The 26,366-nt window shown below is 37.7% G+C and overlaps 1 protein-coding gene and 1 long non-coding RNA gene across 2 annotated transcripts in view; one reads left to right on the top strand and one right to left on the bottom strand.

Annotated features, from left to right (window-relative positions):
* ME2 (malic enzyme 2) overlaps positions 1–16,857 on the top strand; it is a 49,506-nt gene extending 32,649 nt beyond the window's left edge. The window contains exons 13-16 of the mRNA XM_039228850.1: positions 2,721–2,823; positions 10,635–10,705; positions 11,426–11,524; positions 15,987–16,857. Coding sequence (XP_039084781.1) covers positions 2,721–2,823; positions 10,635–10,705; positions 11,426–11,524; positions 15,987–16,154 — 441 coding nt within the window. The 3' untranslated portion in view covers positions 16,155–16,857. The remainder of the gene's footprint in view (positions 1–2,720; positions 2,824–10,634; positions 10,706–11,425; positions 11,525–15,986) is intronic.
* The window catches only part of LOC120229696, a 51,411-nt gene extending 27,636 nt beyond the window's left edge, over positions 1–23,775 (bottom strand). Inside the window, exons 1-2 of the long non-coding RNA XR_005527812.1 lie at positions 23,633–23,775; positions 16,704–16,763 (exon numbers count right to left, since the gene is read on the bottom strand). This is a non-coding gene — a long non-coding RNA (uncharacterized LOC120229696). The remainder of the gene's footprint in view (positions 1–16,703; positions 16,764–23,632) is intronic.
* Between the last annotated feature and the right edge of the window lie 2,591 nt (positions 23,776–26,366).

Here is a 26,366-nt window from a genome sequence, read left to right as displayed (position 1 = left end):
TTCTTTGTATTTATTCCCCCTGAGACTCTGAGCTCTTTATCTCGATGCCCTGTTTTGTGGTCTGTGTTGACAGTATCTCTGATTTGCCTGCATTCTCCCTCTCCTCCTGTGGGACTATAGTTGTATGAATGTCAGACTTTTTCACCATCTCTCTTGTATCTCCTACTCTAGTTTTTATATATGCCATCCTGTTTGCAGACTGTGTTTTCATCTGGTGATTTTCTTTGAACTTCTCTTCCAGCTTGCAGATTCTTTTTTAAGCAATGCTAATCCTTTGTTGGGTTCTTAATTTTATTGTATTTTTCCTTTGTAGAATTTCTGTTTTTCTAATTATTTAGTGACACAGACATACAAAGGTGTTATTATAGAAATAATTCATAAATAAATTCTGCTTTCTTGCCCTCACATTTCATAAAGCAATTCTTTTTACCCTCTTCAAACATATCTTCACTGTCGTGTGTGTCTTTATGAGGACCATTGTTCTCCGTCATCTGACAGCTGTCAGGAACACATTTTTACTTTCATCCAAATTGTTTTAAGATTTAGTTCTTTTGAATTCTTTAACACTGCCACAGGCTTACATTCCCAGTTACAAGTATCTGCTCATGTGATCCAATGGGTCAAATTCTTGAGTGTTAATTCCACTAACACCGAGGGTCCACTGTACTTCAAAGAATAATCACTATACCATTGGTAAAATGGTATAATACACATTTTTAGATGTAGAGGAAAGAAGACAAAAGCATTGTCTACATGCTTCTTATTCTGTCCGGTGTTCAGCTGCCATGTCAGTTTGTCCATCCATCTGGGTGGAGATCGTTCAGTTTCCTATAAATCTCCTTTTATTTAATCCAAGTAGCTGTTTAAACATGACCTACTTTAGTCATACCTCAAGTTTTCCAAGATAGGTTATCCCGTTTGAGAACTACTGTTTTCTTGCTCTCTGTGGGGTTTGTTTTTGTTTTTGTTTTTTTGCCAAGGAGGAGTAGGGCAGGTGGGATTTGGCACAGGGAAGTAGTATTTAAAGGATTTATGAATTTACTTTCAGATACTCTTCAATTTCATGGACATCTAATTCTCTTAGAAATAGTGAATATTCAGGGCACCTGGGTGGCTCAGTTGGTTGAGTGTCTAGTGTCGGCTCAGGTCACGATCTCACATCTTAATGGGTTCAAGCCCCGCATCAGGCTCTGTGCTGACAGCTCAGCCGGGAGCCTGCTTCAGATTCTGTGTCTCCCCCTCTCTCTCTCTCTACCCCTCCTCCCTCCCCAAAAATAGATAGACATTAAAAACTTTTTTTTTTTAATTTTTTTAATGTTTTATTTATTTCTAGGAGAGAGAGAGAGAGAGAGACAGCGTGAGCAGGAGAGGGTCAGAGAGAGAAGGAGTCACAGACTCTGAAACAGCCTCCAGGCTCTGAGCTGACAGTCAGCACAGAGCCCGACGCGGGGCTCGAACCCACGAACCGCGAGATCATGACCTAAGCGAAAGTCGGACGCCCAACTGACTAAGCCACCCAGGCGCCCCCATTAAAAACTTTTTAAAAGACATATTGAATATGCTAGTAACATTATATGCCATTGTTGAGCATAGTACTAGAAGTGACACAACAAATTTGGAGACTTATTTTTTTTCAACAAGGCAACATGCCATATTTCTCTGGAGTAATAATGTGGGTATATCATATGCTTGTTGTGTAAACTGCCTGACTGGGGCATTATAGCGCAGTGGAAAGATCATGGGCTTTGGAGTTATAAAAAAAAAATCTGGATTCAAGTATAACTGCTACAGTTGTGATGTGTGACTTTTTACAAAGCACTTGGACATCTAAGGCATAGTTTTATGAGAATTGTTTTATCTCAGTGAGATAGAGATGATAATCTCAGAAGCTTTCTTATGCAGGCTATACCTGGTACAGAGCCTGAAACAGCAGACGGACAGTCAGTGGTCACAATTTAATTTTTGTGTTCCCCTTCATTCACAGGTGTTTATAGCAATCATTGTTATTCAGGGTGGCCTTTGTTGGCCCATCTACATTTTAAGCTTTTTAAAGGAAAAAGAAGTGTCAAGTTTTTTAAGTTTATTAATGGGCAGTTTTCAACTTTATTTGAATGTGTGTGAAGCATAAAACCTCATTCTAGGGGTGCTTGGCTGGTTCAGTAGTGGATTGAGTATCTGGCTCTTGATTTTTTCTCAGGTCATGATCCCAGAGTTGTGGAATCAAGTCCAAATGTTGAGCCTGACTCAGATTCTCTCTCTCTCCCTCTGCCCTCTCCCTGACTTGTGCTCTTTTTCTTCCTCTCTCTAACATAAAACAAACAAAAACCCCTCATTCTATAAGAATTTTTTTTTTTAGTATTTATTGATTTTGAAAGAGAGTGCAAGAGGAAGAGGGGCAGAGAGAGGGGAAAAGAGAATCCCAAGCAGGCTCTGCACTGTCAGCACAGAGCCCGATGCAGGGCTCGATCCCATAAACTATGAGGTCATGACCTGCACCAAAATCAAGAGTTGGACGCTTAACCAACTGAGCCACCCAGGCCCCATCTAATAAGAATTTTATTGAAAGGATTACGTTATAAAGTGAATTATGTCTGTTCCCAAATAATATATTGGTCTGTTTTAGTACAGGATTTAATTTTGTTTTGATTCATTGTTTTGATTCACCTCAATATTTTAGTCCCCAGAAAGTAACAAATTGAGGTTCTTTCCTTTCTTAACAGGGAAGGTGTTTGTTTGCCAGTGGCAGTCCATTTGAGCCAGTGAAACTCAGTGATGGGCAAGTATTTACACCAGGCCAAGGAAACAATGTATATATTTTTCCAGGTAAATGCTACCATTATTTATGTTAAAGAGCAATATTTAATTATGTTAAAGTACTTCACCAAATTCCTTAGAATTTAGGAATAAAATGAACAGTAGTATTTATAGAATTTTGGTATGTTTGTACAGGGAAACTAAAAGAATTCAGCAAAATCCAGTTTGCTTTATTTACTCTATAAATGTATTTATTGATATCATTCATTAAATTTGTTTTTATTACAGAACTAATGTACTACATGGTATATAAAAATGCAGAAGGAACAGAATGTTTTAAAATTATTTAAGCCTCTTCATCTTCCTTTGGTATCTCTTTTAAGTTTTTATTTAAATTGCAGTTAACATACAGTGTAAATTCGTTTCAGGTATACAATATAGTAATTGAACACTTCCATACAACACCTGGTGCCCATCACAACACATGCCCTCCCTTATCCCCATCACCTATTTAACCCATCCCTCTTCCTGCCTACCTTCTGGTAACCATCACTTTGTTCTCTGTAGTTAAGAGTCTGTTTTTTGGTTTGCCTCTCTCTCTCTTTTTTCCCCTTTGCTCATTTGTTTTGTTTCTCGAATTCCACATAGGAGTGAAATCATATGGTGTTTGTCTTTCTCTGACCTATTTTGCTTAGCATAATACTCTCCAGCTCCATCCATGTTGTTGCAAATGGCAATATTTCATTTATGGCTGAGTAATATTCCTGTGTGTGTGTGTGTGTGTGTGTATCACATCATCTTTAGCCATTCATCCATCAGTCAATAGGCAGCTTACGGAATGAAAGAAGATATTTGCAAGTGACATATCTGATAAAGGGTTAGTATCAAAATAAGTAAAGAACTTCTAAAACTCAACACCCAAAAAACAATCCAATTTAAAAATGGACATGGATAGACATTTTTCAGAAGAATATGGCCAATAGATACATGAAAAGATGCTCAACATCATTGATCATCGGGGAACTACAAATCAAAACTACAGTGAGATATCATCTCACACCTGTCAGAATGGCTAAATCAACAACACAAGAAACAACAGATGTTGGTGAGAATATGGAAAAGGGGAAACCCTATTGCACTGTTGGTAGGAATGCAAACTAGTAGTGCCACTCTGGAAAGCACTATGGAGGTTCCTCAAAAAGTAGAAGGTAAAACAGCTATATGATTCAGCAACTGTACTACTAGGTATTTACCCAAAGAATGCAAAAATACTAATTCAACGGGATACATGCACCCTGATGTTTATAACAGCATTATCAACAATAGCCAGATTATGCAAACAGCCCAAGTGTTCTCTTGGTACCTCATTATCTTCTCAGCTGTAACCACTGCCAGTGGTTTGCTTTGAGTTTTTCTGATGGTTACCATCATCACTGATAGATTTATCTTCCCTTATCTTGATTCCAGCTGTAGCCCATATGTATGAACCTCCTACTGTAAAATATAATACTGTCCACATACCTCCTTGCTGCTTCTCTCGACCTCTCAATTTGTGTTACTACTTTTAGTTTTTCGAGTAGTTACTGTATTTTTATATAACTTATTTAAAGACCTTTTGATAACAACTTAAGACCATTTTTTAAAAAAATTTTAATGTTTGTTTATCTTAGAGAGACAGAGTGTGATTAGGGGAGGGGCAGAGAGAGAGGGAGACATAGAAACTGAAGCAGGTTCAAGGCTCTGAGCTGTCAGCACAGAGCCCTACGTGGGGCTTGAAGTCCAGAATCATGAGATCATGACCTGAGCCAAAGTCAGACGCTTAACTGACTGGGTCACCCAGGTGCCCCAAGACCATTTTTATTAGCTTGCCACAGTTGAAAAATCTGGCACTTAACCTTCTTATCTGTTCTTACTCCATCTCTCAAGTTTGGTTGGTTACTATTTCTACACTGTAGAGAGGGTTTTTGGACGTTTCTGTTGGGTTTTGTTGTATCCTGTGCTTTTTTGTGGATTGACTCTGAAATTGTATGATTATAGATTATGTCTAAATGAGTATGATTTGAGTATGTAATTCTGTGTTATAAAATTTTTGAAACTCAAAAGTAAAAGTCTTTCAGGTATCAAGTATAGTGAATCTTTCTTTAGTTTCTTGTTAGCTCCTGCTCCACAGTTGACTACTTCTTATGCCCTGTGTTACTGTCCTCTCTCACCCGCATGTATGCTCTTTCTGTCTCGGTGCTATTCCTCAAGTGTTTTTATTAAGCATAGATTTAAACTTCCCAAGTTTTTACGTATCTTCAACTGTCTTTATTTTGTCTTCTCACTTACAGTTTGGTTGGGTAGAGATTTGTAGATTAAAGGCCCATTCTCTCAGATCTTTGAAAATATTTTTCCTTTTAGTGGCCAGTGCTGCTGTTAAGAAATTTGATGTCACTGAGATCCTCGTTTCTTCATATGTACTAGCTTTTTCTCCCTAAAAAGATTTAAAATTTTTCTCTTTAGATTTAGAACGCTTTAGAAAGCTTCCTAGGCTGCATCCAGGTTTAGGCTTGATTTCCATGTATTATGCATATCTGTGTGTGGGCCAGTTACACTGTACCTTCTTTTCCAAAGCATTTGTCGTAACTTTTTTTTCTTTCTCAATTTTTCCTTCCATTATTTCTGTTTTCCTCTTAGAGAACTTGTGTTAGACCATGGCCAAATCCTTCTTTTGTTCTTATAAATTTTATTTCACATATTCACCTCTGCCTTTTTTATTCTGTAATGTGGGGGATTTATGTGGTATTCATTCATCTGAGGTTTTTTTTAGCACTTTTAGTGTATGTTTCAAAAGTCTTTTTTTGTGGGGCGCCTGGCTGGCTGGGTCAGTAGAGCATGCACTCTTGATATCAGGGTTGTGAGTTCAAGCCCCATATTGGGTGTAGAGTCTGCTTAAAATAAAAATTTTAAAAATAACAACAACAAAACCAAAAATCTTTTTTTATAAAAATTTTCAAACATACACAAAAGCAGAGGGGAGAATGACGTCCCATGCTCCAGTCTCCCACATTAAAGCAGTTATCAACATGTAACCATATATTCCCACCCTTTCCTTCCTCACTGGGTTATTTTAAAGCAAATCAGAGACATTATATAATTTTGTTCATAACTGCTTAAGTACATATCTCTAAAAAAGTAATTTTTTAATTTAAATATAACCATGATACTAGTATCACACCACATGAAATTAACAGTTGCTTAATATCACATATCATCGGGTTAGTAGGTTCAGATATTTTTTTATTCCCAATACCTTTTTCTTATCCTAAAAGTCACTCTTTTTTTTAATAGCCACTTTTATTTTATTTAAAGGTTGCAGCATCCCTTCAAATGTCTCCTAAGGGCTAAAATTCTTTTAAATATTTCTTCTTTTGTGCTGTTCACTTTCTATAAATTTCTGGTGATCCTTAGTTGTTCGTTCATTTTAATGAAAGATTATGTTTAGTAAAATAGGGATTTGACCTGAATTTCTTTTGTACTTGTGTCTTTCTCCTTGTGGGCCTCTCCTTGAAGAGCTGACAGTAGGCTCTACGATTTGATGACAGGTAGAGTTTTGGTGTACGTAGGCTGGCATCAAGCAAGCATGTCACAACTGTTGTCAAAGTGAAGACTTTTTTAGCCTGTGAATATCCCAGCGCTTTTGTGTATGAACTTTCCTTCTTTTTCTTCCATGCAGCAGTTTATGTCTAGAGTTCTACCCTACTTATCTCTTGAGACCGAAGGTCTGTAGTAGAAACTCTCCCATCATCAGTGATCTCTTTCTCGAACTTGATAATGTTCAAAATCAAGCTATTCTATCCAACAATATTTTTTTTGCATAAAAGCATAAGAACATGGAAAAGAATACCTTTCTGCTCATTTTAACAAAGGCATTTTCTGTATCTTATTTAGCTAATAAGGAATTTGGCAATTGATTATTTTTATACAACAGTAAAAACTTCTAACTTTATTAATAACCGTTATTAGCACTATAAATATAGGTGTAAAAACAAATTGATAGTGGAGGTAAACATGGGCTTTATAACGAGAGGACAAGAGTGTGTTTATACAGCAATTAAAAATGTAAGCCTCCAATAATATTTGAATTACCTAGTCCAGTAATTATAACTGGATGAAATAACAATAAAAATAAAACCTTAAAGTAGTCAAAAGGCTAACAAGATATTGACTGTAATGTGGGGGGTTTCTGTGATACTCATTCATTCATCTGTTTTTTAGCACTTTTAGTGTATGTTTCAAAAATCTTTTTTTGTGGGGAGCCTGGCTAGCTCAATCAGTAGAGCCTGCAACTCCTGATCTCAGGGGAATTCTGGATCGGGATTAGGGAAAGAACCAGAGCTCAGAAAACCAACATGTGAAGGAGTTTTACACTTGCTGATCACTTCTCTGATCAGCAAGAAGTGGCTGAGCAGTAAAACGGTGCATTTCCCGAAGGGAAGACCAGCATTAGCATCTGTCACCTGCCAGGGGTGGGATTCCAATGAACCACGAGGGGGCCGAGACCCTACAGCTGTACCTTGGAATAGGGGTATAGTTTGCACTATCACATCAGTGATCTATAAAACCTCAAGCCTTATTCTGGCCTCCCAGCATCCACAGTGCCTGGCAGAAGCAAATAGAAATCTTCTGTGGAATAAGATAACACTACCCTAGTCTTCAAGTTACTTTCACAGGTTTTGAAAAACACTCCCAGTTAAAAATTAAAAGATACAGAGGCACATAAACAGACAAGACAGCACAAGCCAAAAGTATCAGAAACAACAGGAAAACTCTGGAATTCGAGATGTCAGACAGGTGCTATGAAGCAAATATGCTTCCTGTTAGTTTATGGGGATAAAACCAAACTTGAAAAATTCAGCCAGTAACACTAAATTCTAGCATTGAAAAATAAATTTTAAGAACTCAGTGAATGAGGCGTATAGCAGATTAGACCAAAGGGAATTAAACTGTAAGATAGGCCAGAAGAAATGATCCAGAGGCCGAAAAAAGAGGAAAATATAGAAAAACAGATGTATATCTTTAACTGATATACTTTATTAAAGTCCCAGAAGATGGGCATGAGAATGAAGCACAGGCAATATTGGTAGGCTTCATGGCGAGAATTTCTTAGAACCTGATGAATGATGTCAGTACACATACTCAGGATGCTTGGTGAAACCCCTGTGGGATAAAAAAAAACTAGGCCACGTCCAGGAACATCATTGTGAGGCTTTAGCTGACAACAACAAAATGAAGACTGAATGCAGCCAGAGCAAAAAGATTTCTTTAAAAGGAGCAATAATAATATATAGCTAGTCGGTTAAGTAGAGTTAAACTGTTGTGAGGGATTGCATTGTGCATCAGGAGAGTAAATTAGAGATTGACATGGAATTTTCATAAGGGTGCATGTAATAAATTTTATGATAATCACTATAAGACTAGAAAAACTTACCAGCTATCATGAGAGAGTGTTCGAGGAAGAAATGAAATGCTTTTTAAAAAATATGAAAGCCAAGAATAAAGAGGAAAAAAATGGATGTGCCGAATAGAAAAGAAAAATATAAGTAGATTATAGATCTCGCCCTAAATATTTAAGTAACAACATTAACTGTAGATAGTACAAATGCTCTACTTTCTAAAATATATATATTATCCAGAGGCTGGATTAAATAAGGAAGCTATTAACCACCTGATTTTCTTCTCATCCTTGGGTAATTAGATAATTAATTCTTGCCCACTCTGGCTGTTGGGGTACCTTTGGAATAGTGTAAAACTGAGAATTTCTAGACTGGAAGACGCCAGATAAAATTGAGGACAGAGGTGCCAGAAAGTAGGGTGATTAAAAGCCAAGTCACCATAGTGATACTCGGAGTGGGCTAGCCCCGTCCTCGTCTCAGAGCCACGAATCTTTCTTTAGTGCCCAACCCTTATCTATGAGAAACACTCAAAAATTACTAATCAGCTGAGGAAAATCTCTTACGTGAACAATTTATTTCTTAAAAGAGACCAAAATAAACAAGGGTGGGTGGGGAGAGCCTTTAGGAAGAAGCAGGGATTAGGTGGGGAGAAGGAAAGTTAAAAAACTGTCAATGGAGACAAAAATATGTTCCAGAAATAAGACAGAATTTTATTTTTTTTATTAGAAAACGAAAATGAGTTCTTGAAAATGAAAGGTTTGATAGCAGAAGGATTATAAGAAAAAACTAAGGCGGCGCCTGGGTGGCTCATGTGGTTAAGTATTTGACTCTTGATTTCAGCTCAGGTCATCATCTTGGCAGTTCGTGAGTTCAAGCCCCATTTTGGACTCTGTGCTGACAGGGCAGAGGCTGCCTGGGATTCTCTGTCTCCCTCACTTTCTCTGCCTCTCCCCCATTTACTCTCAAAAATAAACATCAAAAAAAGAAAGAAAAAGCTAAAGAAGTCCCCTAGAAATAGAATAAAGAACAAGGGGTGGAAAATACATGAAGAATATTAGCAGAATAGTCCAGGAAGTATAATATCGGAAAATAGAAATTTTAGAGAGAGAACAGATAAATGGAGGGAAGAAAATTATGAAAAACTTCATGAACATTTCCCCAAACTGAAAGATCCAAGTTTCTAGATAGGATGGCCTCCCACTGAGTGCCAGACGTGGTGTGTGAAAGTCATGAACCTCACTCAGGGCACATGAAAAAAGATCCTAATACTTCCAGAGATGCAGCTAAAAGATAATCACTGAATAGGATCTAGAATCAAATTGACCTCTGATTTCTCACCAGCAGTGCTGGCTGCTAGAAGGTACTGGAATAATGCTTACAATTCTGAAGGGAAATTATTTCCAAACTAGAATTGTAAACTATCAAATAAGTGAATAGTAGTAAAAAAGGAGGGGGCAGGAGAGGAAGCATCTTCAGAAAACTACAGGAGGATATATCCTGTGAAAAAGAGGAGTAACAAACAACTAGGAAGAAGTAGGATTTAAGAAGTAAACTCAGAAAGAAGCAAAGGGAGTCCCCATGAAGATGAGGGGTTTTCCAGGATGATAAACGCTGTGTCTGGGATGCAGAGCCACCGTACCAGATGGGAGCTTCAGCACAGGTTTCTTCTAGAGGATGAAAGAAGAGAATACGTCCGGTCGCTGAAACACTACAGTTGCATGAGTGTTTCAGCATGAAATAATTTCAAGTACTGAAAATCTAAAACGAAGAGTACGGCTGGACATAACTTCAGGGAAAACAAAACGTTATGCAGGAGAGGAGAAACAGTCACGATACGGTATTAATAATGGCTCAGCTGTGGGTAAGACTCATGAAGTCCTACTAACGTAACCACTGCATACTCAGTCAGCCAAAGTTGTGCCCTAGCCGTGTGGGAAGAAGGCAGTAAGTGAAAGAGTGTGAAATAATGCTAACACTCATTTCCTGCAGGAAGGACTCAGTGATCTCTAAAACTCCATAGTCAGGAGAAATGCAAGCAAGCTGTCAGAGAGAGAGAAACATTAAAATAATCAGCTAAAAGAATGGAAAGTAGCTGCCTCTCTAGATAGTTGTGTCTAAGAAGTGGAAAGGTGTTTAGAGGTGGGCTGGGGATTGATGTTCCCTCTAACAAGGGTTGATGAATTGTATGCATTGTAATTTTGCTAACTGTTAAACTGAGAAAAGCCATTTGCTATTGCTAAAATTCTTCTAGTAAATAAGAATTGTAACAGTTAACAAAGATCATTTGATTTTTAACTCTCAGATTTCTGTTCTCTCTTGACCACTTTGTTTTGGGGTCTCTCTGGGGGGATGGGTTACCATTAATTTAAGTCTAGGAATTTATTTGGGTCCTTTCATAATTTGAAAAGTGACCTTACTAAATAAACTATTTAAAATGTTTTCTAGGTGTGGCTTTAGCTGTTATTCTCTGTAACACCCGGCATATTAGTGACCATGTTTTCCTAGAAGCTGCAAAGGTAAATGCTTTAAGTATTGTTTGGCTCTTTTATAAAGGATGAATTATAAAGATGAATGGATCCTAATTAAAATCATAGAGAGAGAGAGAATGGGTCATATCTGCCTTATGAATGGAAAGGAAGGTTTTCATCTGTTGCTTTTGTGATTTGCCCATCTACTTTTGCATAAAATTCATTTTTATCACAATTGTTCAGATATTTGATTGTAAGCTATGAATCCTTTTCATATTTATGACACATACTGTACCTGTTTTATATACATATATATATATATAGTATATATGTGGTGTGTGTGTGTAGTGTCTATACATATATATGTAGTATATATGTCTGAAGGTAACATAATATGATACCTTCATATTTTTAATGGACAAATACTGGTTTATTTGGAGTGTGCTGGCCTTTTGGAGTGCCAGACTACAATATGAGTTTTGAAAAACTCACATTAATACAGATTTTAATGTCGGTTTTCATAGTAGGTGTTTTAATTATGCCAAACTTTGTATGTATTAAGAATATGTCAATAAGTCTTAAATCTGATTATTTATTGTTTAGCAGTGAATAGTTTTAATTTCTGCAGTCCTTTATGCATATTCCTGATAAAAATAAGGAGAATTATGTTACCTGTATTATTTTCTGCTCCCCAAACCCCTTTCCCCTTTTATTAGATCCTTATTCTGTGTTATTTAAACAAAAGTAAACTGCTGTCTTTCTTTTCAGGCACTGGCAAATCAACTGACAGATAAAGAGCTGGCTCAAGGGCGACTTTACCCACCACTTGCTGATATTCAGGAAGTTTCTATTAACATTGCTATTAAGGTAGGTTTTAATTTATACCTCCTCTCATAAATTTTAATGGCATATTCTTACGCAAGTAGCACAAGTTTACAAAGAAAAGTTTGAAACATTTTAAGAGCACAAAAGAAATTTTAAGTGACCCATATTCTTTCTACCAGGATGTAACCTACGTTATTATTTTGGATTGTTGTCTTCTAGTCTCTTTTCTTCCTGAACGCATGCATACATCTGCATACATATGCAGTCACCTGTGACTGTTTTTATAATTGGTTTCTCGCTGCACTTTCTCCATTAAGTATATTGTAAGCCTTTTCCCATGTAGATCAGTAGTAATTCTCCTGTATGACTGTTAATGCTGCATGGGGTTCTCTTTGTTGGTGTATCATAATCTGTTTAACCTTTTCTGTATTTTTGGACTTTAAGCATTTTTCATTTTGTTAGAAATATTATAGTGAACATCCTTAGATAAATTTTTGCATACATTTGTGATTGTTTTTTCTTAAGATAAATGTCTAATCATAAGAACAAAAAGTATTACTATGCTAAGGCTTCTGATGCATATTACCATCATCTTCAGGAAAAAAGTATCGATTCACATTGTACATATTAGATATGAAATGTCTCTGTTTCCCCACATTTTTGCCAATACTTAGTATTTTTTTAATCTCACATACTTCATAAGTGGAAGATTATATCTCATTAAAAAATTTTTAATGTTTATTTTAGAGAGAGTGTGTGTGAATGTGAGCAGGGAAGGGGCAGAGAAAGAGGGAGACACAAAATCCCAAGCAGGCTCCAGGCTCCGAGCTGTCAGCACAGGTCTGATGCGGAGCTCGAACTCATGAACTGTGAGATCATGACCTGGGCCAGAATTGGACGCTTAACTGACTGAGCCACCCAGGTGCCCCATATCTCATTTTTATTTAAAGCATTTATTTTTTTATTAGTGAGATTGAAGAATTTTTTTATTGGAGAGCCTGGGTGGCTCAGTTGGTTAAGCGTCTGACTTGATTTTGACTCTGCCCTGGGGGTGGAGCCTACTTAAAAGATTTTCTCTCTCCCTCTACTCCTCTTCCCCTTGTGCTCATTCCCTCTCTCTCTCAAATACATTTTTTAAATTTTTTAAATATTTTATTTTTGTTACTAGTATATTGTCAAGTTGGTTTCCATATAACACCCAGTGCTCATCCCCACAGGTGCATTTTTAAAAAGAATTTTTTTGTTTATTAAAGAATTGTATTCTATGAACTGCCTGTTAGTGACTTTTGCCTGTTGTTTTTTTTTTTAATTCTTTATAATGTTTATTTATTTTTGAGAGAGAGAGAGGACAAGCAGGGGAGGGGCAGAGAGAAAGGGGAACAGAGGATCCCAAGTAGACTCCGTGCTGACAGCTGAGAGCCCGATGTGGGGCTCAAACTCAAGAACCATGAGATCATGACCTGAGCCAAAGTCGGACACTTAACCAACTGAGCCACTCAGGTGCCTCGACTTGTGCTTGTTTTTATATTGTATTGGAAAGGCTCCTTATATATTAAGTGTTGTGACCTTTCTGTTTGCTATGGTGGAGGTATTTTCCCATTTGCCATTTATTTTAACTTGTGGAATGCCATATTTCGTAAGTTTTTTTATGGAATGATCTGTTTACTTTATAGATTATTCTTTTATGAATGTTAATGCCTTCCCCCACTCCCAAAACATATAAATATCCACCTGCATTTTTAATAATGTAAAACTTTTTAATCCCTCTGGGATTTATTTTAAAATATGATGTGAGACAGAGAAACATTTTTTTCTGAGTAGTTAACCACTTGCCCCAGCACCATTGATGGAGAATGGTCCTTTTATTAACATACAGTTCTTATATCTTGAGAGCCTGTTCCTCACCATGTTGGCCTGTTACTAGGCACTGTTACAATTATTGTGATATGTGGGTTGCTGCTCAGTCAGTAGAGCATGTGACTCTTGACCTGGCAGTTGTGAGTTGGGTGTAGAGATTACTAAAAAATAAAATCTTAAAAAAATAATTATTATTGTGATATATATATTATGTATTATTTTATACTACGTATTTCTGATTATGGTTTTTCAGAATTTGTTTAAACTGTGCATTCTTTTGGATCAATTTTTCTATCAGGTGTTTTTTTTTTAATTTTTTTTAATGTTTTATTTATTTCTAAGAGAGAGACAGCGTGAGCAGGGGAGGGTCAGAGAAAGGGAGATACAGAATCCGAAACAGGCTCCAGGCTCTGAGCTAGCTGTCAGCACAGAGCCCGACGCGGGGCTCGAACCCACGAACCATGAGATCATGACCTGAGCCGAAGTCGGACGCTTAACCAAATGAGCCACCCAGGCGCCCCAGTTTTTTTTGAGTTTAAAGAAAACCCTGCAACTATGTATGAAACTATGATACTTATCAATTAAATTGGCACAATTGTCTTTTAGTATTGACTCTTCCTTCCCCAAGTATCTCTTTTCACTCACCACAGTCTTTTTCTTTTTTTAAAAAGTCCTTCAATATAATTTGTTGTTTTCTTCTGTAAATGTGGTACATTGCTCAATACTTATTTTCCTAGATATTTAAAATTTTTGGTTCTTTATAATGAACAGTTTTTCTTCCCATATTTATTTCCTTACTGGTCATTTCTGGCATAGAGGGGAGGTATTAATTTTTATGAATTTATTTGATAACTGGTTTGTTGAACAGTCTTAATTCTTTTTGTTTGTTTGTTTATTCTGAGAAAGAGAGTGGGGGAAGGGCAGAGAGAGAGGAAGAGAGAGATTCCCAAGCAGGCCCTGTACCGCTCGATCTCACGAACTAGAGATCATGACATGAGCTGAAATCAAGAGGCAGAAACTTAACTGGGGGTTGAGCCACCCAAGTGCCCCCAGTTTTAATTCTTTTAAGTCTTTTAATTAACTCTTTTGGAAGTCTGAGTTTTAAATCAGCTGCAAGTAATTGTATTATTTATTTAATATGTATTGCTTTTTTTTTTTACCCTTAAGATCAGCTTTAAGCAACTTGGTTGATAAGAACATCCTTGTATTTTAATATTAAATGTGATACTAGGTTTTGGTTGAAATAAATATTCTTTTATCTTTTTAAAGACTTCATTCCTAGTTTACTAAGATTTTCTTAAACATCAGGATTAGATGTGGAATTTATCAACCACATTTTTGACTGTGTACTCATGATCCTAAGATTTTTACCCCTTTGACTATAAATGTTATTTTTGCATTATTTTAGTACTTATAAATTAGACAAAGATCGGGAATTATAGTAAAGGATGATATGTTTAAGAAATAACAGCCAATCCAGGGGCACCTGGCTGACTCATTCAGTGGAGCATGCAACTCTTGGTCTCAGAGTCATGAGTTCAGGCCCCAAGCATTGTGTGTAGAAATTACTTAAAAATAAAATCCTAATATAATAACAATAACAATAATAATAATACTAACAGCCACTCCAGTTGAGTTGGAATCTAAAGTATAGGTAGGAACATGGCATAAGACAGGATTTGAAAGTTATCTTAAGGCCAGCGTGTACAGATACACAAATGCCACACTAAAGAGTGTGACTACCTTACTGTTGCGAAACAATTGAGGATTTTAGAGCCCAGAACTAGGATAGATAGAGCTCAGCTTTAGAATTTATAGGATGATATTACATGTGGGAAAGATTTGGGAACTATCAGTCAGTCAAGAGATTAGCAGTGTGCCCAGATGGAAGGTCATATGAAATAGGAGATACCTGTACTTAGGGGTGGGCACAGGAGTATAGCCCCAGGATAGTGTCTCTTCCCACTTCCTAGAGTAGAGACTTTGCTCCTTCACTGGGGCTTTCCTTTTTAAGAACAAGGGATCAGGATACCAGTCAGTGCTTTGTTTCTGTCCCCCACCCCAACCCACAGCCACTGAGCATCTCTTTATAGTACCAGTCACCTACTGCATGCCTGCCTGACCAAGGAGAACTCACTCTGATCTCATGCCTTGCCCCAGTCTTTTCCATGGGTACAAATATGTTGCCTACAATAGACCAGAAAATAAATAATTGAAACACATGTCCATTGCAAAATACAGGAAGGTTGAGCCTTTGGGATGAAAAGTTATTTTTAATAACCTTCAGTTTTTGTTAATTTTTTTTCTTAGAAAGCTGAAATAAACTTCAGTAGTGATGACTGTTTAGAATGGGAGCTGGAGGAGGAGGAGAAAGGCATAATTGTTAGATTGAAGTATCAAGGAAATCCCAATAATGGGGGGGATGACTTTAAAACACATCAGACTTATAGTGAGATTGCAGATCATTTTTATTTCATCTTTTAAGTTTTTAATAGTTTTCAAATGTTTTGAAGTGAGTCAAAGTAATGTTATATTGTATTTTGAAAATGTCACTCTTCTAAGTTTGTTTCTCTGTGTTTTAATAATACCTTTTCTCTCAAACAGGCTGATACTTAGAGCCTACACAGTAATCTTATTTATTTTTCAGGTTACAGAATACCTGTATGCCAACAAAATGGCCTTCCGATACCCAGAACCTGAGGACAAGGCCAAGTACATTAGAGAAAGAATATGGCGAAGTGAATATGACTCCCTGCTGCCAGATGTTTATGATTGGCCAGAATCTGCATTAAGCCCTCCCCTCATAACAGAATAGAAGCATACCCACTGAGAAACACCTTCCGTGCTTCAGGGAACCCCTTTTTTCAGACAAAAGATAGAATGTTCTCAAATTTATGGTTTTTTTCCTGTGTTTTATTCTCCCCCACCACTTTGCTTGACCTGTTTTTTTTCATGAATTTATACTTCTGTAGAGGTTTGATGTGGTGGCTACATTGTTAATGCCCCCCAGGACCCTGAAGTCCAATAACCATGATGCTTTCGTTCTGATTTGTAGCTCACACCTCATCGAAGAGATGTTACAGATGTATTTATAAATGTCTTCACTTGTGCTCTTACTCCTGCTTGCCAAAGTATTTACTGTTTACTGTTATAGTAATAATCTCTCCCCAGCTCTAAAATCAAAATGTACTTCTGTGGATAGGAGTATAGAATTTTAAGAAGCCAAATTTAACCAAATTCTGTGGACAAACTGTCAATATCTAAAAGTGTTCTTTTACGTCTGCCTCATTTTACCTTTATGCTCTGAAATCCCTTTCAAGTTGATAAATCTAGAGAAATGTGAAAAATCGACCCTGTTACTTACCTTCTGAGCCTAATTTGAAGCTTTAATACCATGAGAGAGAAACAGGAAGTACTGCTGCCTCTAGACAAATAAACAAAATAGTCATTGTTTTCAACGGTGTATAAAAATCATAGTGTAACTTTTTTATTTAATAAAGGTAGTATCCTAAATTTAATTTGCTTCAGTGATGCGATTTTATTGCCCAACTAGAAAATTAGGTATGCTTATTTGAAAAATACCTGTTTTCACTTTATTTATTTCTAGATGATTCAAAGGGGGTATAATGCATAAATTATAAGTGACATCGTGTGACTTTCAACAAATTAGTCATGTGTTTCACATCCAAAAGGAGAGTATTTAACTGGAGAAGCCATATCTGGTATTCCAGTAGTGGTGCTGTTTTTTATTTAGATAATATTGCAATGTTTCTATGATACATTCCTTAGAATACCATTAGTGACAGCTGTGTCTACTGAAGATGGCATTAATTTTTTGAAACCACCAAAATTAATTTAGATCTAAGTGGGATCAATAAGGTAGGTGTTCATACGAGGAAATGCTATTTTTTATCCCAATTAAAATGGATAACAATTGGCTCATGAGTCCAGTTTTCTTATGTGGGTTATGTACTGGAGAGGTGGGTTTTTGTAAAATTATATATTTATTTTTCAGAGACAGCAGGGTAGGGTCAGAGAGGGAGGGAGAAAGAAGGAATTTCAAGCAGGCTCTACTTTGTCAGTGTGGACATGGGTCTTGAACTCACAAATCTTGAAATCATTATCTGAGCTGAAATCAAGAGTTGGACACTTAACCAACTGAGCCACCCAGGTGCCCCTGTATTGGGGAGATCTAAAGGAAAACCCCAAAGCATTTTGAGAATTAGTAGTATTACTTTATATGTGCTTAACATAGTTGCTTTTGAAGGAACAAAACTTTTAAATGCTCATTCTAGGATATTAACTACTGATAGTTATTCATAGCTTCATTTAAGGGTAGACCGTTATTTGGTACTTCTCTCCACAGTCCTTGATATGTTAGATGTGATGTTCTGTACGGAAAAAAAGGGCTTTATTAATTATGTTCATATTTCCTTCTATCTAGAGGTAGAGATTGATTGATACTAATTTTGAATATAACTCAACATTTTAAGAATGCTCGAAATGGCATTGTCATTTGGAGTATGGAAAAATGCAGTTGATTAATCCATTTAACAGATGAGTGAAGTCAGAAGTCTGTTAAATAAATTTGTTCCATAAAATAAGCAACCAGGTCACAATTTATTTGTTAACTAAAGATGAAAGGTTTATGTTTTTTCATGTTACCTTTGTCAAAACACCATCACCCCCCAAAATACTCTCTTGAGTTTAACATTACAAGCAGAATAATTACAAATCCTGTTTTTTGCCTCGTGTTTATTGAAGGCAGGACCATACGCTGAATTAAAGTAATTTTACTAAGCCTAGTAAAGTTGTCTAGTATAGTCTTCATGGAAATTATACTTTAAGGAAAAAATAAGGCTAACTGGCATATAGCCTGCTTATTTAAGTAAGACAAATTATATACATATAACCAGTAAAATCCGGGTTGGTATCACATGAGAATAGGTTGCTTTTAATACATATTCCAGGGGTGCCCGGGTGGCTCAGTCAGTTAAGCATCTGACTTCAGCTCAGGTCATGATCTCATGGCTCGTGGGTTCGAGCTCCATGTCGGGGGGGCTGTGTTGTCGGCTGTGCTGACAGCTAGCTCAGAGCCTGGAGCCTGTTTCGGATTCTGTCTCTCTCTCTCTCTCTGTCTCTCTCTCTCTCTGACCCTCCCCTGTTCATGCTGTCTCTATCAGAAATAAATAAAACATTTTAAAAAATGTTAAATACATACATATATATATTCCAATGTATATTTATTAAAAGCGACCTATTCTCATGTAGTATTCACCAACCAAGTAACAATTACTGGATGTATATTGAAGAAAAAATTCTAAGAATATAGGCAGGAGCTATCAGGATGGTGGAAGGGGGTTGCTGGCATTATGGCATCAAATTGGAAAAGAAACATTCAGACTTTCTATGGAAACTTTCATCTAGCAAGAAGGTAATTATTTTAAAAACATCAGTGGAGGGTCATTTTCATTCTTTTGAACAGAGAAGGAATTTAGTAAGCTTAGTCTGTCAGAAACAACCTAGTAGGGGACATGTGAGAACACATGTTCTATTCTGGCCCTGGCACCCACGGTGTGAAACAGCCTGGGTAAAGGAGTAAGGGTAAGGTTTATTGATTATAATGGTAAACATGTTAAAGATTTTGTTAAAATCTTTTTAAATGATGTTTTCTTAACCAGGGAGCTGCCTCAGAATCACCCTGAAGCTTTTTTTTTGTTGTTGAAGTTTTTATTTAAGTAATCGCTACACCTGATGTGGGGCTTGAACTTACAGCCCCAAGATCAAGAATGGTACAACTGAGCCAGCCAGGCACCCCTACCGTGAAGCTCTGCCTCTGCCCCTTCCTTCCAGGTCCCCTGGACCACCAGGGACAGCCTTGGCAGGTGTATTTTCAGCAGGTCCCCAGGTGATCCTGGTGCATATGTCCCCTGCCTCCCAACCACTGTCTTCAAGTGGACATCTCAATTATCCGGAGAGCCGACTGATTGCTTCTGCTGATGCAGTGGGTCTAGGATGGGGCCTGAGATTCTGGATTTCTTACGAACTCCCAGATGACGTCTAGGCCGCTGCGTACAGAGAAGGCATTGAGTGGCTTTGTTCCAGAGTTTTGAGTGTGATGTGCAGTTTGGTCAGTGCCCATATAGTACATCTTTCATATAAAAAAAGGTAAATTATGTTCTTCCATGTAATTGTTTTCAACTACATATGTAGAGTTTTTATGGGATGCTTATAAGGACAAGAATTAATATAGAATTTTAAACAGATTTTTCTGAAAATACATAACTAGAATACTGTTCACTTCTGAAGTATAGGTTTTTTTTATTTTTAGAAAAAGTCTTAATGTTTATTTTTGAGAGAGAGTGAGAGCGAGCAGGGGAGGGGCAGAGAGACAGGAAGACAGAAAATTTGAAGCAGGCTCAATGTTGTCACCGCAAAGCCCAACACAGGGCTTGAACTCACAAACCATGAGAATATGACCTGAGCTGAAGTCAGACGCTTAACCGACTGAGCCACCCAGGTGCCTCTGAAGTACATTTTTTAAGTGACTTATTAAGTAAAACCTAGCAGACAGTTTTCATTTATAAAAAGATTAGTTATCAAATGGGTAATTGTTTCTTCTCTATCGGTTGCCTTATATACGACTTATCCTTTTTTCTCTTCTTTTTTTTTAAATTATCAGCTTCTGCAGAAATAAGATTCTGCATTTTCCTTTTTGCAAAGAAGTTGCTAATGAATTGAGACCAAAGCATAACTATTCAGGGGTGTGGAGCATAATATATTTACTGCTCTCAGATAACCGAGAAAGCCCAAAGGGGTGGTAGAAGAGTAGGGAAGGCCTTGCCTTAGAAGAAACACTTTGTCCAAATGTTCCTGTAGCTTTGTGCCCAAGCCCTCTCCGTAGCTCTCAAAAAGAACTTCTTCATACTCTTGAACAGCTCCAGGGTTCTGCTGAATTCATCAAAATGGGATCCCCTCTGTTGAGTGTAAATAACACTTAAGGACATTAATATAAATCTCAAAGCTCTCTGCTGGGATTCCATTTAAAGGGACTATCCTAAGTAATGAAATAGCACCAATATCGTATTTCCATCCAAAACAAGACCACACGTGTTCAGGGGCAGGCACATTGCTGACTTTGTAGAAGAGAACACAAAATCATTATCTACTTTGGCTCTCAACTGATTTGTGATTTGTACTTTGATGTGCATCTAAATGTTAAAATGAAATAAGTCCTCTAAACCATGCTAAATAAAGTAACATATTTAATATTTAAAACAGCCAACATAATTTCTCTACAGACAACTTCCCCCTCATCTGAAATGAGGATGTTTTATTTATTTATTTTATTTTTTTAAATTTTTTTTTTTATTTATTTCTAGGAGAGAGAGAGAGAGAGACAGCGTGAGCAGGGGAGGGTCAGAGAGAGAGGGAGTCACAGACTGAAACAGGCTCCAGGCTCTGAGCTGGCAGTCAGCACAGAGCCCGACGCGGGGCTCGAGCCCACAAACCGCGAGATCATGACCTAAGCGAAAGTCGGACGCTTAACCGACTAAGCCACCCAGGCACCCCGAAATGAGGATGTTTTAAATGGAAGCAGAGAAAAAGCTCAATGCTTTGTTTCAAGTTTTAATAAATTCAGCTGGGCCTGATTAGGACATGACTCTTAGTGCATAATTCTTGCCAGGAGTTACTCAGGTAAACTGGTGATTAGTTTTTAAAACAATAATTATTTCCCTTTCTTGGATGAGGAAAATTATCCAAGAGAAAAGTGACATGATAAATTATGATACGTGATATGGACATGTGTTCATAATTTAGTTGCATAAAACATACAAATTAAGCCAGATGACTTTTGGATGCTTTGTGTATTTATGTAACAGTTTTTGCCAATAAACACCCCTTTTCGTATGAGTATTTAATCTTGTTTTTTCCAAATAAAAACTTCTTTGCCACTTCACTGTTTGGGAAGTTATCCCTACCTTCAGAACACTTTGTAAAGTTTTAAGACTAAGGGAAAATTTATGGTCTATGTTCCCCAGTTTTCAATATTTTAAGTGTATATTTTTCTAATTTTAAGTGTATATTCTAATGAATCATTGATTCCTACAGAGTCATTGAATGTCACCACCTCGTTAGGTATGTACAGTTAGAAAATAATGCTGAAGTCAATTTTTTGGATAGCACCAGGTCTCCTTCTAAGCATCTGATAAGCATCAGCGTACTTTATTCCAAATCACCTCCTGTCACTGCACCTGTTTTACAAAGAAGACTACAGCCACAGAGGGGTTAAATGCCTTGCCCGAGGTCCTAGCTGGGGAGTAGTAGAGTCAGGGTTCTTCACCCCAGCCCCTCGCAAGGAAGAAGGGCCTCCGTGACAGGTGATTTCATCAGGATCTTAAACACAGTATCTTCACGAATTGTTATTTCAGATGAAAACTCTTCACCTATTCCTCTGAGATAGACGTAGGTCCTTTTTAATGTGTGTTAGCAGTTTATTTGATTTTTACTTTGTTTCCATATATAACTCAAATACAATATAAAACTATTTGTTAGTCTTCAGCATTTTAAGTGCTGGATATAACCATAAAAGATTTGGTTTTGAATTTGATAACTTACATCAAAGATTCTCAATAGCTGGTTCATTAACACTTTTGATAATCTTTCCAGAACCACCAACTGCTATCACTGCCGTGCAGACCACTTTCAAAAATGCTTATACACTTTGTGACTCTGTCAATGTCAATGTGAATTTGAATTGTGAGATGTATTTCCATATCTTGAAACGATATTTTGATCCACTGATAACTAATGTATTATATGCATATATATAACTTCTTCCATTAAAAACCGAGAACAGTTGGGGTGCTTGGCTGGCTCAGTCAGTAGAGCATGTGACTCTTGGTCTTGGGGTCATGAGTTCAAGTCCCGAACTGGGCATGGAGCTTACTTTAAAAAAAGGGAGGGGGAGAGTGAGGGGGGGAAAAGAGGTAAGAACAGTTAAAAAGTAGAAATGTAAAATGTATGTGTGAAATAAGCAATCTCTGAAAACTATTTTAGCTAAATATTTGACAAAGTAGCATTTCTGCCTAATGTTTTATTATACTTTGCCTAATGACCTTTAAAATTAACTGAAATTAAAACCTTATTTTTGCAATTGATATTGTGTTCCCTTTGATAACATCCGACACATGAATTATTAACTTCAAGGGAATCATGCATTGCAAAAGTCACTGCGTAGCCTTTCTCCCCTATGCATTTAAGACAGAAGGATGGGATAGTCTTGTGGTTATTGCTTAAGGGAATTACCAGTTTCAGGGGAAAGCCTTGTGTAGAGTGTTATTATACCAGACTGACTCATTACAGATGGTTTCGGGAATCTGTAAACACTCCATGATGATGTGAATTGTTTTTTCTCTTTTGAGATAGTTAAATTGCAATGAGATGTGTGTATTTTCTTAGTAAAACTTCCCAATGCATAAAAAATGTGTTATGACTTTGTCTTTAGATGCACTTTCAAAACTTACCTTAAACCTTAAAACACACACACCCCAGAGCACCTGCTCCCTTGGAAGGGCTGTCTGCTTAGACCTAGATTCACATGTGGAGCACTACTCGTGCTCACCGTCTTTCCCTTTTGTTCAGCTTCCTGCTTTATCTCCTTATTTAACCATAGCACTAACGGGATTGTTCCTCACGCCTTCTTCCCCACTGCAAACACCTCCCAAGACCCGGATGTTAGAACACTGAGTCAGGAAAGATTGTACGTTGATTTTGTGATAAAGGGGGGAAATGGTAGAACAGCTAATACCTACCGAGTGCTTGCCTCAAGCCAGGCACTGTTCTGAGTACCTGCTAATCTATTTGCTCATTTAACCTTCAAAACAACCTTCTGAGATATAGGTACTAATATTTCTCCTGTTTTGCAGATGTTGAATCTGAGGTGCAGAGCCCTGAAGGTCATGTAGCTACCAAGCCAGCAAAGCTAGGATTCAGACCTCTTGCATCCAAAGCTGTGTCAACTACTCTCCACCTACCCTGAGCACAGCCCACGCAGCAGCGCGTGGCTGCAGAAAATCACAGCCGCGCTGTCTCGCTCAGTCGCCATCACCAACTTCAAGAACCCCTAGAATGCTCCCGCCATTACGGGCATCCAGTGGCTCTGACACCTTCCCTGCGTCGGACCTCGGCCATCCTCCCGCCCTCGACAGGAAGCCTCCCTTCCTGTTTCATAGGAAAACACAACAGTCAGAAGAGAACGTCGAGTTCCCCCGCCCCCATCTCCCCAGGCACCTTGAGAGAGTGAGAAGCAGCGGCTCCTGACGTCCAGAAGCTGGCCTGACGCGGTCGGCTGGCCTCGCTGTGGCCCGGAGCTGGCGGCCGGGCCTCCGTCGTCGCCTGTGGACCCGGCTCACAGAACACCGTCGTCGGGCAGGGCTGCTCTGACCAGAACGGATCAAGCCAAGAACTTCTGTTCTTCCTCCCTTGGGCCTTCTCCTCCCCGTCTCCAGCTTTACCTAAGTGTCTCAAGCCAGAAGCTGTTATGGAGTCATCCTGGACTCCATCTTTTTCTCTCATACCGTACATCACATCCACCAGCAATTCTTACTGGCTCTATCTTTAAATATACTCAGAAACGGACCACTTCTTTTGCTGTTGTTGTATTAATTTAAAAAAAAAACATTTATTTGTTTCTGAGAGAGAGAGTTGTGGAGGGGGCAGAGAGAGGGAGGCAGAGGATCCAAGCAGGCTCCATGCTGTGAGCACAGAGCCCCATGCAGGGCTCGAACTCATGAACCTTGAGATCATGGCCTGAGCCGAAGTCAGACACTTAACTGGCTAAGCCACCCAGGCGCCCCTCTCACTTACCCTTTTAAAAATTGTAGCCCAAATTCCCCAGCATTCTCTCTCCTCCCTATTTTTCTCCACGGAACTTATCACCTCTCCTCTATGTATAGTGTTACAGGGGATAGAATGTGCTTTCTTCCTCTGTAGCCAAAGCTGGTGGGGGAAGATGTTCCATTGCCCTATCTCATGGCTGCCAAGAACAGTGGCAGGTATCAAGTGATGGTTTGTCAGTGGCAGTGCCCTAAGAAGATACTGAGGCAAGACCTTGGCTGTGGTTACCGATATTTCCATTAGTTCATGGTTTCTGTCAATTCCATGGGGTCTCCACTCTCCTTTCATTCTGTAATTTAAATTAGCCAAAATTATTCTATGCTTGTAACCAATAATTCTGATTGACATCCAATGAAGACATCAGCTACTTATAAGTATGTTAATATTAGCCCATCCGACAATACTTTGAGTAGGTCAAGGGCTGGGTCATATCTTTTTGTTTGTTTTGTAGTCTCAAAATCTCTTTCTTACCCACTTCAGGGCTCTTTCTCTATATAGGTTTAAGCAGTGCTTGATTTCAAATAATCAAATGATGAACAAAAAAGTTTCTAAATATAATTTGAATGATAAAAATAAAGTCATGGAGTCTGACATGTTATCACTTTGTGGGCTTTGAAATGTGCCCACTGCTTTTACTAATTTGTGATTAGAATCATTATCCTTCCCCCTTAATTTCAGGTCAGTTACAGTTGTGGATGTAATGATAGGTAGGTTAGTTTACTGATTTGAGAAGACTACTATTATATTACATCAAGGTTACCTCTAAGCAGAGAATGAGAGGAAAAAAAGAGAAGGCACCTTTCTCCTGCCTGTATAAATTATATTATTAGATGTGCTAGGTATCACTTTGGAATGACTCACATTTGAATAACACTTTACAAAGCATTTTCAACAAACACCATTTAGTCTTTATAACAAAAGTTTGAGGCGAGAGCAATTATTATCCTCATTTCACCAATGGAAAAACAGAGGCTCAGGAAAGTTAAATAACCTGACCAAGGTCACCCAAATACAAAGAGGAAAACTCAAGACTCAAACTGTCTTTTGGCTCAAAAGTTCATGCTGTTAAGCGATGTAAAAAGCCAAATGACAAATTTGGAAAATATTTGCACCATATATCATAGTTAAAGAGTTACTATCCCTAATATGTAGAAAGCACCTAAAAATTCAGAAGAAAAAGACCACATTAATAGTTTAAAAACTGAGCAGAAGATATGCACAAAATGTTCACAGAAAAAATGGAAATGACCCTTAAACTTATGAAAACATACTCCACATAGCTCATTAATGAAAGGTAAATGCAAATTTAAACTACACTGAGATGTTAGATTGGCAAACCCCCAAAGTTTGATAACATTAATGGTGGTGAGGCTCTGAGGAAAAAGGTACTCTGATAAGTTGTTAATGCAAGGCAAAATAATACAACCCCCAGAGCAGTAATTTTAGCATTCTCTAGCAACGTTATACATGGTTTACTGGTTGAGCCATTAATCCCACTTATAGAAATCTATGCCAAAAATATACTTGCAAAAATAAAAAAAATAACTTATACCCATGTTATAGCAAAAGACTATAAACAATAAATTATTATTGACTGAATAAACTATGGTATAATCGTTCAGTATTAGAGAGCTGTAAAAAGGAATGAGGAAAAAAATTGTATCCTGATACAGGGTCATGGCAGCCAAGGAGATGTGCTATTTGGAACTTTCTTCCAAAAATAACTTGCTGCAAGGAGTGCTTCTTTCCTGATGCTTTTTGCTTTTTCGGGTGTATTTCAATTACCATCCGATGGTCATGTTTTCAGCTTGAAGAACTCCGTTTAGTATTTCTTATAAAGTGGGTCCGCTGGCAACAAATTCTGCTTTGTTTACCTGGGAATGGTTTTGGTTCACCTTCATTACTGAAAAACAGCTTTGATGACAATAAGATTCTTGGTTGACAGGTTTCTCACTGAGCACTTTAAAGATGTCACACCACAGCCTTCTGGCTTCCACTGTAGCTGCTGAGAAGTCACCTGCTAATCTTATTGAGGTTCCATTATTAATTGAGTTCTTTTCCTCCTGCGTTCAAGCTTTTCTCCTTGTCTTTGCTTTTAGCATTTTTACTATGATGTATTTGTAGGTTT

The sequence above is a fragment of the Hyaena hyaena genome, unplaced genomic scaffold (assembly GCF_003009895.1).
Source record: "Hyaena hyaena isolate Hyena2069 unplaced genomic scaffold, ASM300989v1 scaffold_33, whole genome shotgun sequence".
Taxonomy (NCBI): Eukaryota; Metazoa; Chordata; class Mammalia; order Carnivora; family Hyaenidae; genus Hyaena; species Hyaena hyaena.
The sequence above is the reverse complement of the archived record's forward strand: the minus strand, read 5'-3'. Positions and strand labels throughout refer to the sequence as shown.